This window comes from Nycticebus coucang, chromosome 10 (genome assembly GCF_027406575.1).
Source record: "Nycticebus coucang isolate mNycCou1 chromosome 10, mNycCou1.pri, whole genome shotgun sequence".
NCBI classification, from domain to species: domain Eukaryota; kingdom Metazoa; phylum Chordata; class Mammalia; order Primates; family Lorisidae; genus Nycticebus; species Nycticebus coucang.
In genome coordinates this window covers 50,928,124-50,944,012 of record NC_069789.1, presented here as the reverse complement: position 1 = coordinate 50,944,012, position 15,889 = coordinate 50,928,124, and the positions used below count along the sequence as shown (strand labels likewise).

The window sequence follows — 15,889 nt, the reverse complement described above, 5'->3', positions numbered from 1 at the left end:
TTATTTTAACATAACCATAAAGATAACAGAAGGAAAGATGGGAAAGTATTTTTATTACTTATGTAAGAAGAAGAGTTTCCTGGCTGGGCACTTGTGGCCAAACACCTGAGCTGGCGGGTTCAAATCCAGCCCGGCCCGCCAAACAACAATGACCGCTGCAACCAAAAAATAGCCGGGCGTTGTGTCGGGTGCCTATAGTCCCAGCTACTTGGGAGGCAGAGGCAAGAGAATCCCTTGAGCCCAGGAGTTGGAGGTTGCTGTGACCTGTGATGCCACAGCACTCTACCCAGGGCAAAAGCTTGAGGCTCTGTCTCAAAAAAAAAAAAAAGAAGAAGAAGAAGAAGAGTTTCCTAAGCATTACACAGGGTGTCCATAAAGTTCATGTGCAATTTACAATGTAAACCTATTTTAAATTGTACATGAACTTTATGGACACCCTGTATAAAATTCACAACCATAAACTCACTGACAAAACTTTTTCACTTCCATATGGTTAAAAAAAAAAAAAAAAAGATAGAAAAATAAATCTCTATTTAAATAAAAAAGTTAAAAAAAAATTTTATTTTTTTTATTAAATCATAACTGTATACATTGATATGATCATGGGGCATCATACATTTGCTTCATAGACCATTTGACACATTTTCATCACAATGGTTAACATAGCCTTCCTGGCATTATCTCAGTTACTGTGCCAAAACATTTACATTCTACATTTACCAAGTTTTGCAAATACCCCTGTAAGATGCACCACAGGTATGATCCCATGGATCCCCCTCCCTCTACCCACCACCCCCCTCCCTCCCCTCCCTTTCCCACTTCCCCCTATTGTTAGGTTGTAACTGGGTTATAGCTTTCATGTGAGAGCCCCAAATTAGGAATAGTATGTCTAATTCAGGATCAATAACCATTACACATAAGCAGCTCCTACCACTGAATAAACAAAAGACAATCTATTTGGAAAATAGGCAAAATATATGATACTTTTATTAGATTTTTCTCCATAACTAGATTATAACCTCTTCAAAGACTGAGTCAATTTCTTAGAGCTGCATCTTTGTGGCCCTTGAGTTCTGTCACAGTGCTGAGACCACAGTAGGTGATCAGTAAGTAAATGGCCAGCATTTTCTCCTTGCCAGCATAGAAGAACCATTATAAGATCCCTTTCCATGAGCTTCTCTGACTGAGAAGCCAATCCAGAGCTCTCAGACTCAGTGCCACCAGCCACACCACAAATTGTGGAATCAAACACTAGGGAGTGTTGTCCAGAGGCTGTACTGCTTTTACTCAGGTGTGATACTTCTTGACTTTCTTGTTTGAAAAATGGAAAAACTGGCCAGCCTTGGTGGTTTATGCCTGTAATCCTATCACTTTGGGAGCCCAAGGTGGGAGGATTGCTTAAGCCCAGGAGTTCAAGACCAGCCTGAGCAAGAAAGAAACCCCATCTCTACTAAAAATAGAAGAAACTAGCCAGGCATTGTGGTGGGTACCCATAGTCCCAGCTACTGGGGAGACTGAGGCAAGAGGATCATCATCTGAGCCCAGGAGTTTGAGGTTGCTGTGAGCTATGATGATGCCACAGCACTCTACCCAGGGCAACAGAGACTCTGTCTCAAAAAAAAAAGAGGAAAAACTAATTGGCTGGCATAAGAGCAATCACATAAATATTTACTAAATGAGTTAATGATGACTGTCATATAAGAAAATCATACAGTGTACACAGCTATGATTTAATAAAAAAAAAAGAAAAAGAAAATCATACAGCATACTGAATATGAGCTAAGTGATAATATGAAATATGCAACTGTATAGATCTAAAGAAATGCCAGTTTTTCAAACTAGTCAATAGATAGAAATCTTTCAAACCATCCATCCTTCGAGATACATACATGTAATAGTATTCCACACATTCATTCCAAACTGCACTATGAACCTAATTACTAATTAGTTAGTAATTAGGGAATAATTAGTAATTATTCCCACCTCCCCAAATGATAGGACAAACATTAATGTTTATTAATAGAGGATCCTTTTACAAAGTTGTGCTTGCAAATAGTGAAGAATGAAAGCAAGGAAAAAAGAACCAAAACAATGGTTCTAAAGGCTTATAAAAATCAGTAAGAAAAATCACTGGAATTAAGTAGACTATATGGGCAAAGAATCTCAACAATTAACATTTAAAAGGATAATTTTAAATGGACAATAAATAAGAAAAAATACTTCAATCTCACTAGCAGTAAAACAAGACTCATTAAGCAAAAAATTAATTGTGGGAAATTTGATAATTTAACTTAACACCATTCAATATGGGTGAAGTACTATGAGTCAGACACATTCTGCACAAGAACTTGGAAGTGAGTTCAATTCTTTTGGACAGCTATTTGGCAAAATGTCTCAGAAACTTGAGTTTACATTCTTTGACACAGTCATTCTCAACTTCTAGGAAATATTTCATAATGTCAACAAAATATCTGTGCACAATGATTTTCACCTCAACGTCATTTTTAATAAAATTCAAAGCCTCATATATATCCAACAACAGAGTGTTAATAAAATTATTTTTTATGAAGAATTTTGATGGGGATATTTTGTCATAAAAGATTAAATAAACACTATTTTTGAATTGTATACATGTTAAACATCCATTATGTAAAATGTGCACAAAAACTAAAAGGAAACACATCTAAAAGTTAATAGTATAATAGTATTGTTCTGAGTTCTTTGGGCATATTTATTCTTCATATTTCTCTTCATGCATTCTCCATGATAAAAATGTATTAAAAGGCTTGGTGCTTAGCTCAGTGGTTAGAGCTCCAGCCACATACATGGGGGTTTTCCGGGTCGGACCCAGCCTGAGCCTGTGTAAAAAAAAAAAAAAAAATGACAACTACAACAACAAAAAGTAGCCAGGCATTGTGTAGTCCCAGCTACTTGGGAGGCTGAGACAAGAGAATCCCTTAAGCACAAGAGTTTGAGGTTACCGTGAGCTGTGATGCCACAGCGCTCTACCAAGGGTGACATAGTGAAACTCTGCCTCAAAAAAAAAAAAAAAAGACATCAAAAATCAGAGAAAAAATATTCTTTTAAACTGTGACATTTCACTTTTTAAAATCTCAGCAGGAATGGTTTTCCCTTCAAAGGGACTCTGTACTGCTTTAAAATGCAGAACCGCCAAGTTTGGAAGCCGCAAACTCTGCCTCCACAGAGGTGAAGAAGAACCAAAGCCCTCTTTCCGGAGCGCAGGCCACCGTCAGGCAGCTCCCTCCGCTCTACTGCCTCCCTGGGACTTTAATGTTCTTTCACTCGCCATTTCTTGTCACTCCCAAGTTCCTTCCGAAGTCACTCAACAAACATTCACCAAGCGCTTCCTCTACGTCCACACGAGACTGTGGGGTGTTTTACCTCAGGCTGGAGCCCAGGTCCTGACCGGAAATGTGCCGATTCCTACTTCTGGGCTCTGCCTGGGCCCAGGTCCTGAGCAGAAACGCTGGGTTCCTACTTTCTGGACTCTGCCTGGGGCCAGGTCCTGAGTAGAAACGCGGGGTTCCTACTTCTGGGCTCTGCCTGGGCCCAGGTCCTGAGTAGAAACGCGGGGTTCCTACTTCCCGGGCTCTGCCTGGGCCCAAGTCCTGGGCAGAAACGCGTGTTCCTACTTCTGGACTCTGCCTGGGGCCAGGTCCTGAGCAGAAACCCGGGGTTCCTACTTCTGGGCTCTGCCTGGGGCCAGGTCCTGAGCAGAAACCCGGGGTTCCTACTTCTGGGCTCTGCCTGGGGCCAGGTCCTGAGCAGAAACACGAGGTTCCTACTTCCCGGGCTCTGCCTGGGGCCAGGTCCTGAGCAGAAACCCGGGGTTTCCTACTTCTGGGCTCTACCTGGGGCCGAGGTCCTGAGCAGAAACCCGGGGTTCCTACTTCTGGGCTCTGCCTGGGGCCGAGGTCCTGAGCAGAAACGCGGGGTTCCTACTTCCCGGGCTCTGCCTGGGGCCGAGGTCCTGAGCAGAAACGCGGGGTTCCTACTTCTGGACTCTGCCTGGGGCCAGGTCCTGAGCAGAAACCCGGGGTTCCTACTTCTGGGCTCTGCCTGGGGTCGAGGTCCTGAGCAGAAACGCGGGGTTCCTACTTCCCGGGCTCTGCCTGGGGCCGAGGTCCTGAGCAGAAACGCGGGGTTCCTACTTCCCGGGCTCTGCCTGGGGCCGAGGTCCTGAGCAGAAACGCGGGGTTCCTACTTCCCGGGCTCTGCCTGGGGCCGAGGTCCTGAGCAGAAACGCGGGGTTCCTACTTCCCGGGCTCTGCCTGGGGCCGAGGTCCTGAGCAGAAACGCGGGGTTCCTACTTCCCGGGCTCTGCCTGGGGCCGAGGTCCTGAGCAGAAACGCGGGGTTCCTACTTCCCGGGCTCTGCCTGGGGCCGAGGTCCTGAGCAGAAACGCGGGGTTCCTACTTCCCGGGCTCTGCCTGGGGCCGAGGTCCTGAGCAGAAACGCGGGGTTCCTACTTCTGGACTCTGCCTGGGGCCAGGTCCTGAGCAGAAACCCGGGGTTCCTACTTCTGGGCTCTGCCTGGGGCCAGGTCCTGAGCAGAAACCCGGGGTTCCTACTTCTGGGCTCTGCCTGGGGCCAGGTCCTGAGCAGAAACCCGGGGTTCCTACTTCTGGGCTCTGCGTGCAGCCCCGCAAACAGTATGCAGTCCATCGATGGGCCCGGCTGACAAAAGCCCCCACCCTCAGACTCCCCCCCTTGCCCTCATGGACATCTCTCGGTTTCAAACACTTGTTCCCCTGACCAGGACACAACCATCTTGTCCCCCAAATGACTCCTAACAGGACTCTACCTCCAGTCTCACTAATGTAAAGCCATCTTTCTCCACCCCTCCCCCACACCCCTTTTCTTCAGGTGATCTTCTATGTTGCTGAAGGCTGGATTTAAACTCCTGGACATAAAGGATCCTCTCACCTCAGCCTTCTGAGCGGCTGGGATTAAAGGTGCCCACCCCAAATTTGGCTTGAAGCCATCTTTTTTTTTTTTTTTTTGAGACTAGAGTCTCACTTGGTGCCCTGGATCGAATGCCAGCCATCGTTACGGAGAACAACCTCAAACTCCTGGGCTTAGCAATCCTCTTGCTTCAGCCTCCCCACTAGCTGAGACTACAAGTGCCACCAGGATGCCCCCGCTAGTTTTTCTATTTTTAATAGAGATGAGGTCTCACTCTTGCTCAGCCCAGTCTTGAACTCCTGAGCTCAAGCAATCCACTTGCCTCTGCCTCCCAGAGTGCTAGGATTGTAGGCCCAAGCCATCACCCCCACCCTGGGGCCATCTTTCTAAAATAAAATGATGATACCCTGCTCAAAACCCCTCAATGTCCCTTACCCCACCCTTTCCCCCATCGCTATTGCTCTTAAGGCAAATTCTAAACTTTTAACTTGGCGGCATGACTGGCTCTTCCTAGCCTCTCTGGCCTCATTGGTTACTCCTCCTTTATACATGTGTTTACTCCATGAGTTTTGGCAGAGTATTTTCTATTTGTCAGGCACTGGGCTGGGTACAAAGGATATAGCCAAGAAAGAGACACACCCTGGTGGCATGGAAGTCAATCTTCACTACAGCTGCTTGCAGTGCTTGCTACTCAAAGTATCCTTCATGGACCAATAATATCAGTATCCCTGGGAGCATAGCCTCAGACCCTTTGCCAGACTCACAGCCTACAAATATGCATTTCCATTCCAGGTGACTTCCTATGCTCATCAGAGTTTGAACTTGGTATCTCTTTTTTTTTTTTTTTCACTTTTTCTATTTCTTTTTTTTTTTTTTTTTGCGACAGAGTTTCACTATGTTGCCCTTGGTAGAGTGCTGTGGTGTCATAGCTCACAGCAACCTCAAACTCTTGGGCTTAAGCAATTCTCCTGCCTCCGCCTCCCAAGTAGCTGGGACTATAGGCACCCGCCACAATGACCAGCTATTTTTTTTTTGTTGCAGTTGTTTAGCTGGCCTGGGCCAGGTTCGAACCCACCACCCTCAATATAAGTGGCCAGCGCCCTGCCGACTGAGCTACAGGTGCCGCCTGAACTTTTTATCTCTTGAAAACTCAGTGCTCTCTCTCCACTGCTGCCTTCTTCACATGCATTTCATCAGGCTGGAATACTCATTCCTCTAACTTTCTTTGTCTAACTCCCACTTGTCCTTAAGAAGACTTCTTTTCATCCGTGTGTTGTGGAGGGCTCCTGTAGTCTCAGCTACTCGGGAGGCTGAGGCAAAAGGATCACCTGAGCCCAAGATTTTGAGGTTGCTGTGAGCTATGACGCCACAGCACTCTACCAAAGGTGATAAAATGAGACTCTTTTTCAAAAAATAAAAAAGAAGACTTCTTTCCCTGACCTCCTAAGTTGGAGCCAAGTGATCCACCTATGATGTATCACCATCAAACTACCATCTGTGGTTGTTGCTGCCACCCTGCAGATGCTATAAGAGCAGACACCATGTGTGTGTTTTCATAACTGCACTCCTAGCAGCAATCCTAGTATCTGATGCAGGGCAGTGGGTCAATGAAAGCTATTAAAAAGAACAGAATTTGGCATAACTACATAATTAATTCCCAGACTCAACAAATAATTTAAGTTTCTAAATGCTTTAGGAGAGGGTTAGATTTGGAGGGATTTAGGGATAGTGAGCAGGTCTTAGGAAGAAATCTCCATTATCTGTGTAATTTCCTCAATTTTATGCTTCATATTTTATGTATAGTGTTAGCCTTGTATAGAGCGCTTGCTGGTCCACCAGACATCTTTGCATAAATTAGAAAGAGAAACTCCTCCCTTAACACACAGCATTTCTAGAAACTACCAGCTGGTTTCCACTGGGCCCCTATGCAGGGTATTACTTGCATGACCATATGTTGTAGCCCTGCGTCATACCCACAATTAGACTGAACAATGGCCGTGGAGCAAACACTGTACAACAGGTCCTGGCACTACATGACACTGGGTGAGGAATTTAACTTTCAGCCATATCTACATCACAGGTATAATCAACATTTTGAAATAGAGTCTTATCTTGGCACAAGGCAGGGGTAAACAGCACACCCCCTGGGTGAAGGGCTCAACTACGACGTGGACTTTGCCTACAAATGCAAACATTGCAACCTAATTGTTTGTACTCTCATATTAATCTGAAATTTTTTAAAAATAGTCACATCTTATACATGTTTTACTTTTTAAAGTTAAAGGCTAAGGTAAAAATTGAGTATGACCATAGTTACTCTTGAAAATATCTTAATATCACCTATAAGATGAAGCCCTATTCCCAGGCTGACATGCTACTTCAGAGACTATCATTTATCCCTCAAAAAGCCCAGCACAACCTCCAGGAAGGGGAGGGATTCTGATTCCTACCAACTGAACTAGTTGGCTTCCATGGAGAATTCATGTCTACTTAAAGTACAGAACTTCAAATACCAAAATCACTTTCAGTGCTATAAGATACTCGTAATGCAGGGCCTTCATCCCCCAAGGTCACTCCTGACCTTGGAGTGAGAAACAGCAGATTCCCTCTCCAATATCATAGTCACTCAGGGACACATGCTCACTGACAAGAATGGCAAGTGCAATCATGAACACAATTTAAATTATGTTGCCGTCTCCCTCCCTTTTGTGCCAAACACTATAGTTGAATTTGGGCAACTTAAATGCCTATCTAATGAAGCCCAAAAACTCTAAAGCAAAATATAAATGCAGGGAATTCTTCATATGATACATCTAGTGTATTACCAATTAGTGTTCTGTGTCATGGGGAAAGCCACGCTGTTCGCTACACAAAGCTGCTAGTATGGGGAACCTTTAACTTACTCCATTAGCTCAGAGCACATGTGCAGACCATGTCTTCCCATGAGAAGGCCACTGCTGACATGCTTCTAGTAAGAGATATTGCTCTGAGTATGTTCCCAAACAGTGGAAGGACTGTCATGAAGCCCTTCACAGTCTTTCACCTCATTCCTCCTATGGCTGGCTAATAGCAGGGTGGGAACTAGACCTGTTGGCAGAGGGAGTGAGCTGTAGCAAAGCCACAACTCCAGTGTGAAGGCTGTGGGAATGACCCTAGGGGGTTTGTTGATAGCCCGTGCTAATCTCCCAAATCAGCATCTGCACAGGCCACCAAGCAAACAGTGATTTTAGTAACTTGCTCCAACACTCCAGAATGAAAAAACTGTCCCAGCTCCTTTTAGACAAAAGCAACATGTGTACTTTGTCTTTCAGAGCAAAATATCACTCAGACCTGAATGCCACGAAAATAAACACTTATCCTCCTGTGCCATCTGAGCCACTCTGGAAATGTTCTATTGAACCCATTACCTGCCAGTCAATTCTACATATAAAAAATAGAATTCTTTACAAACAAAATAATGTTTTTAAAAGAGAAACAAAGCACTATTAACACCTCCGCAGCAGGGCCATAAGCTCCACTTTCCATACTTCTGCTAATCTGCATTTGATGGGAAACCTTCTAAGGAAAAAGCAAGTTTTATATTATCTTTGTGTATAGCTGTTGACCTGAAAACCTCATTAACATGCTTTGTGGAAGCAATTGTAGCCAAAACAAATACAAATTAATGATGCACTATGGTTAATACTATCTCCTGGGGTGACCAGGAAAATAAAATTTTATTCAGAAACTCTTAATTGGTGCCTACTGATATTACTTGCTGTGCTAGGTGCTGTGGGAGATGGATACGAAGGTGAACTCTGTCCTGCCTATTCCCTCCGGCTTTAAAAAGACTTGAAGTCTATAAATGCCCTAAGCCAGCAATTCACCAGTAAGCAAGCCAATAGGAAAAACACTACCTCAGCAGCAAAAGAGATGAAGTCTCAACATTCATTATAAGAAGCTCATTAAACATTCCTGTGAAGAATAGTATAACCAATCAATAAGGTTTATCTCAACATACACAATGGCTTCAAGTAACAACATTTAGCTAGTGGGAGAGGAAAAACAAGAAAAGAAAACAGAAGAAAAGAAGATATTTTACTATTTGAAACACATAAAAGTATGGTTCAGAATGGCTAAATACTCACTGTTCTTCTTGTACATCAAAATTTCAAAGGAATTCATCTCGTAGTTCTCAAATGTTTGCCGCACCTTTTCAATCGTGTCTTTATCAGTCAGTTCCCCATACATAAAACTGCAAATCAACCACAGAGCTTATGTTAAATTAACAACTATTTCTTTTTCTACAAGAATATGTTACATATCTGTTCTGTTCTATACTCACCACTGTGCTATGCACTGTGGAACACACACACACAGTGAAAAATTTGTCGAATCAAAAAAGATTCACTGATTTGACTGTGAATAAGATTCCCTCTTTGCCACCCCAAAACTGAAAGTCTAATGAGAGATGTGCCTTAGAAACAGTAGATCAGAAAACAGATTAGAAAACAGTATGATCAATGCTACCAAGGTAGCTTTTGTATGGAATTACAGAACACAGGGAATAAGCCTTCTCTGGTTGGTCGGAGGCTTCCCCGAAGTAAGATCAAATGAGGTCTGAAAAATAAGGGGGAGGCTTGGCACCTGTGGCTCAAGTGGCTAAGGCGCCAGTCAGATACACCTGAGCTGGCGGGTTCGAATCCAGCCCGGGTCTGCCAAACAACAATGACTGCTACAACCAAAAAAAAAATAGCCGGGCATTGTGGCGGGCGCCTGTAGTCCCAGCTACTTGGGAGGCGGAGGCAGGAGAATCGCTTGAGCCCAGGAATTGGAGGTTGCTGTGAGCTGTGATGCCACAGCACTCTACCCAGGGCAACAGCTTGAGGCTCTGTCTCAAAAAAAAAAGAAAGAAAGAAAAATAAGGGGGAATTGGCTGAGAAAAGGAAGGAGAAAAACATGCCAAGCAAAAGACGAGCATGTGCAAAAGCACAGAGAGGAGAGTCAGGTTAATTCCAGAACCTGAATGGAGTTCAGTTCAGTATGACTGGAATGTAGACAACGAGAGGAATTTTTGCCATATGTAACACAGAGAATTAACAGAGACCAAGTCATGGAGGAGACCATGGCATTGTAAGCCATGGGAAATAAGCTTTATCCAGAAAGCTGTGGGGCATTTGGGAGAGTTTTAAGCAATGGCGAAACATAATCAGATTTCGTTTTAGAAATACAACTCTGGGTAACTTCCTGGTGAAGATGGCCAAGTAAATTTGGACCATTTTTCCTCTTCTAACTCTCAACAAAATATAAAAAAAAAAAGAGGGGGGAAATCACAAAAATTTACCAACCAAACAAAAAAAAGGGGGGGTGCAAGCTGATGCTGTAAACATTTAGACATAGCTAAGGAAAGGAAGAGAACATTCAGCCACTATCTGTGCAGTTTTTTTCCTGCCTTCTATCCCCCAAAAAGAAAAAACAGCTTTGCATTTAAAATTTGAGAAAATAAAATTCTACACATTCTTTGCTAAGACACCTTCCTGCTGCTCACATTTGCAGAAAAGTAGACAAGATAAAGCAAGCACGTAAAAAAAGTTAAAGAAAACCTTGGGGTAGCTCTCCCTACTGTGCTGGTTCTCAGCAGAGGCAGGAAAACTGGCAGGACTGTCCATTTTATGAAGGTCATCTGAAGACCAACATCTATCCCTCTGAAAAAAAGGACACTTCCCCAATTACATAGATTGAACTATGGCAGGGAATATTAAAAAAAAATGCAGGATGAAAAAAACCGTCTCTCAATGGGGCTGGAAAATCTAGTTCTCTGAAAAAGGCTGCTCATGAGCCCAGCAGATATTTCCCCTGCCCACCTCAGGCCTTAGGGCAACTATAACTAAGGACAGCAGCGATCACTCCTCTAGTCTTAGGGTCCTAAACAATATACATTGTATATTTTAAAACTGTGAATACTAAATAGACTAACTTTTTCTTGATGACTTAATTGTAGAATCCTAGAATTTCAGAGGTACAAAGAACCTCAGAGGTTATCAGTGCAATTCCTGATCTAAAACTGAACCAGCAAATCAAGCACTATGCTTAGCTTGCTACTGGAACAACCTTGGGCTTACTCCAGGCTTCTGAGTTCCAACACCCCATAACAGAAGAACCCTAGCTATTGACTTTATGAATTTTTTTTGTTTTGTTTTTTGTTTATTTTTGAGACAGAGCCTCACGCTGTCGCCTTGGGTAGAGTGCTGTAGCATCATAGCTCACAGTAACCTCCAACTCCTGGGCTCAAGCAATTCTCCTGCCTCTGCCTCCCAAGTAGCTGGGACTACAGGCGCCCGCCACAATGCTCGGCTATTTTTTTTTGGTTGCAGCCATCATTGTTGTTTGGTGGGCCCCGGGCTGGATTCAAACCCACCAGCTCAGGTGTACGTGGCTGGCGCCTTAGCCACTTAAGCCACAGGCACCGAGCCTGACTTTATGAATTTTATGTCACTTTTATTATTTTATATCTCTTCACGGCCCTCTAACGGATGTGATGGTCTGTTCTGTGTATATCCACGTAGTACTCTGCTTTGGGTTGTACTCTTTACCTTATAAGCCAGGAAAATAGAAACCTGAATTTTTTGAATTATATTTAAAAAGAAAATAGATCAAGACTAATTTAGCCCTACCTAAAACCAAGAAGATTTTTCCTCTTTCTCTCTGAGTTAATTTTCTAGATAAGTGACCTCCATTTAAAAGAAGTGTTGATATATATGCTAGCAATTTCCTTCACAAAATAAAACAAATCCCTATAAAGTTGGGTCTTCAAATAAATGAAATACCATAATTACACCAGCTTTCATTAGTCTTACATACTTTTTCACGATGTAGTTTACGGGTAAGTTTCCTTTACCTAGACCTTAGATTGCAAATGTAATATATGACATAAATAAAAGCAACTCCCAAGCTATCAGGAATGTAGCTAGCACAAAGGTATATATTTATTTATGGAGAAGGGACATCTTCAGGTAATAAGATATTTAGAATTGCACATAAAAGAAAAGTTAGCTAAATTAGGAAGGTATTTTATCTGATTTCCTTGTCTGGTTATAGCCCATAAGAAAAAAGAAAGATAATGAAAGGTTGTTCAAGTCACAATAAAAACTGAAGCTCTCAATTTGTTATGATTGGTTTTTTTCTTTTTTTCTTTTTTTAGACAGTCTCACTATGTCGCCCTGGGTAGAGTACCGGGGCTCACAGCAACCTCTAACTCTCTTGGACTTAAGCGATTCTCTTGCCTCAGCCTCCCAATTAGCTGGGACTACAGGCGCCCACCACAATGCCCAGCTATTTTTCAGTTGTAGTTGTCATTGTTGTTTGGCAGGCCCTGGACTGGGTTCAAACCACCAGATCTGGTGTATGTGGCCAGAACCCTAGCCAAGGAGCTACAGGTGCCAAGCCTCAATTTGTTCTGATCATATATGTGTAATACAGATATAGATGTACATTACAGATATATAAATACAAGGATAACTACACACAAGAATATAAGAGAATTCTATTGCATTAAAAGTTAATTTCTAGGGCAGCGCCTGTGGCTCAAAGGAGTAGGGCCCCAGCCCCATATACCAGAGGTGGTAGGTTCAAACCCAGCCCCAGCCAAAAACCTAAAAAATAAAATAAAATAAATTAAAAAAAATAAAAGTTAAAATTTCTAAATCTTAGAGCAGTAGGGGAAAGAAATAGTAAATTTTCCATGCCTCAGTCCCAAATGTCTAAAATTTAAGAAAATGAAAATATTTTTAAAGCATTTAATACTTTTCACCAAACTAAAGCTATTTGGCTGGTTTAATACATGAAAATACAGCTTCTAGGGCGGCGCCTGTGGCTCAAGGAGTAGGACGCCGGTCCCATATGCCAGAGGTGGCGGGTTCAAACCCAGCCCTGGCCAAAAAACCAAAAAAAAGAAAGAAAATACAGCTTCTAAAATCAGAAGACTAAGCCTAGTCAGACAGGCTTCTCCACTCTTCCTCGGTGGGTTTATTTCTGCATTTTGTAGGTTTAGAAAAATGACTCCACGTCATGCAAACACCACTGAAGAAGGCAAAGACTGAAAAGAGTCAAAGGCTGTAGTGGGCCAAGACCTTGCCAGGGCACAGCAGGAGAATGGCTGGCAGGATCCAGACCACAGGCCCAGCTCAACGCCTTGAAGATGCTTTGAAAAAGAGTTTCTAATGCCATGGCCCAAGGGCCCTGCTTGGTTAGTAACCTTGTCAAATACACCAGCTGTGCATAATTTGCTAAGAGATCAGAGAGAAAAATGTAACACCATGAATTAGAAGGCAACAAAATATTGGTTCTCTTCTCTTTTTCTAAGAACTCTGGCTGAGGAAAAGCTCCATGAGCAAAGCTTTTGTCTCCAACACTGTAGTTACTTTTCTAAAATTCTTATGAATTTTTAAAAATTAATCATCTAAAATTTATTTCATTTTCCTTTCATTTATTTAATCCTCTACACACTGAATTTGATCAAAAACTTTGAGTTCACTTTTGGTTTTGTTTTTTTTTTGAACAGAGTCTCAAGCTGTCACCCTGGGTAGCTGTGTGCCATGGCATCATAGCTCACAGCAACCTCCAACTCAGGCTCAAGCGATCCTCTTGCCTCAGTTTTTCTATTTTTAGCAGAGACAGGGTTTTGCTTTTGCTCAGACTGGTCTCAAACTCGTGAGCTCAAGCACCCACCCGCTTGGGCCGCCCAGAGTGCTAAGGATTACAGGCTTGAACTACCATGCCCAACCTGAGTTCACATTTTATAGATAAAATGGTTTTCCCAAGATTTTCTGAATTTTCTCCCATCATACTGACTACAAGTTTGACAATGTGGGAACCATGTATTACATCTGCTTTAATTTACCTAGTACAGCGCACAAACTAGAGATGATATTGCAGTAAATATTTCTGAATGTTCACTAAACGAAGTAATGGCAATTCCCAGAATAAGCCATTTTTTTTTCTAAAAGATACCATGATAGTTTACCAGAATAACCCCAACATAAATACCTGCAGGTACTGCTTTTTTGCATCACTTCTGCCCTGTGATAGCCAGACAGCTTACAAAATCCATCATTGCTGTACACGATAGGCCAGTCCACTATCTGGGCATTCCCCAAAACAAAATTAGTATCTGTTAAAAAGAAAAAGAAAAAAGCACATGAGGCAAAACATTATTCAATTAGGACATAAATAATATCAACCCATCTAGGTATTTCTGTTTCCCTCCAAAATATTCCTGAATAGGAATATGGCCCTATAAGGGATGCAAAAGAACAGTGTTCTAGAAAAATATTTCCAAGGAGAATATTCTTCCTCATTAGAAGAAGAAAAGTTGTCTTGAGCCACACATTAAATACACAAGCACTAATAAAAGCTAATGAGCAAAAGAAAGGTCCATGCTTTTTGTGATATCCGTCACTACAGAAAAGCAAAAATGTCCTCACATAATCCACATGAGGGCCTTGGGCCACAGGTTAGACATCCAAATAAGTAGAATCTCATGAGACATATGCAAGTCCTAATTTTTCCTCCTGGTGAAAGTATATTGATAATACAGAGCAAAAGAGGAACCAAAAGTAATTTCTTCAGGGCTCTGTCCATTATCTTAGCTTTGTCAATCTTTTGGCCAGAAGCTACAGTTGCCTTCTTGACCCTGACTAGCATTTGCCCATGGTAGGAGAAGGGCCTCTCAGAAAGGCAAAGAAGAGAGGATTGAGCACTGCCTCATGGAACCCTCCCCTTGGTAAGGAATAATGACTAGACCCTTCTAATACTAGTGCTTTGTAGAGGCTAATCAAGATGTTCACACAACAGAAATTTCTCACTAATTTTGAGATGTTGCAGCCATAGAGCTGTATTTTGGGTTCTTTCACAGAGCAGTAGCCTGGCACTCACATAGGATGCAGGGTTTAGGTAACCAGATATGTTTGACTGCCTTAGATTGTTCTCATTCCTTCCTAGATTTTTTTTTGGGGGGGGAGGGGTTTAACAGAGATGCGGGCTCGGTGCCTATAGCTTAGCAGCTAGGATGCCAGCCACATACACCAGAGCTGGCAAGTTCAAACCCAACCTGGGCCTGCCAAACAATGGCAACTACAACCAAAAAAAAAAGTAATAGAGATGGGGTCTCACTCTGTCACCCAGGCTGGAGTTCAATGGCACGATCATAGCTGGCTGTAACCTCCAGTTCCTGGGCTTTAGCAATCCTCCCACATCAGCCCCCAGAGCAGCTAGGACTACAGGTGCACACCACTACACCCAGATTTGCTGTGCTGCCCAGGCTGGTCTTGAACTCCTGGCTTCAAGAAATTCTTTTGCCTCAGCCTCCCAAATTAAAGGCAATAGCCATCGCACCTGACCACTTCCCATATTTTTTTTTTTTTTTTTGAGACAGAGCCTCAAGCTTTTGCCCTGGGTAGAGTGCTGTGGCATCACAGCTCACAGCAACCTCCAACTCCTGGGCTCAAGCGATTCTGCTACCTCCACCTCCCAAGTAGCTGGGACTACAGGCACCCACCTCGACGCCCGGCTATTTTTTGGTTGCAGCTGTCGTTGTTTGGCAGGCCCAGGCTGGATTTGAACCCCCCAGCTCAGGTGTATGTGGCTGGTGCCTTAGCCGCTTGAACCACAGGTACCAAGCCATCACATTTTTGAAAATCAAAAGTCTCCATTACTTTCCGTGCCCAGAAAATCAACTGTCCCTCTTTTCTTTTTAAGAACTTAAATTAAGCAAATAACATTCAGAACTTAAATGTAATCATTATTTTAGTTTTGTTCTTTTCTCCCCAGAGAATATCCTTCCACCTCCTGCCCCCAGCCCCCCACAACAAAGAAAGAACATACTCACTTCTTTTGTTGTAAATTAGAGGTTTTTTTAATAGATATAAACATACTGTGTGTATATATATACACATATATGTGTGTATATATTTTTTATATATTTTAT

At 42.8% G+C, this 15,889-nt stretch overlaps 1 protein-coding gene across 3 annotated transcripts in view; it reads right to left on the bottom strand.

Annotated features, from left to right (window-relative positions):
- Nucleotides 1-15,889, bottom strand: part of KCNH1 (potassium voltage-gated channel subfamily H member 1) — a 505,651-nt gene that overhangs the window by 460,064 nt on the left and 29,698 nt on the right. For all 3 annotated transcript variants that reach the window (XM_053607618.1, XM_053607619.1, XM_053607620.1), the window contains exons 2-3: nucleotides 13,951-14,074; nucleotides 9,054-9,160 (exon numbers count right to left, since the gene is read on the bottom strand). In XM_053607618.1, the coding sequence (XP_053463593.1) occupies nucleotides 9,054-9,160; nucleotides 13,951-14,074 (231 nt within the window). The remainder of the gene's footprint in view (nucleotides 1-9,053; nucleotides 9,161-13,950; nucleotides 14,075-15,889) is intronic.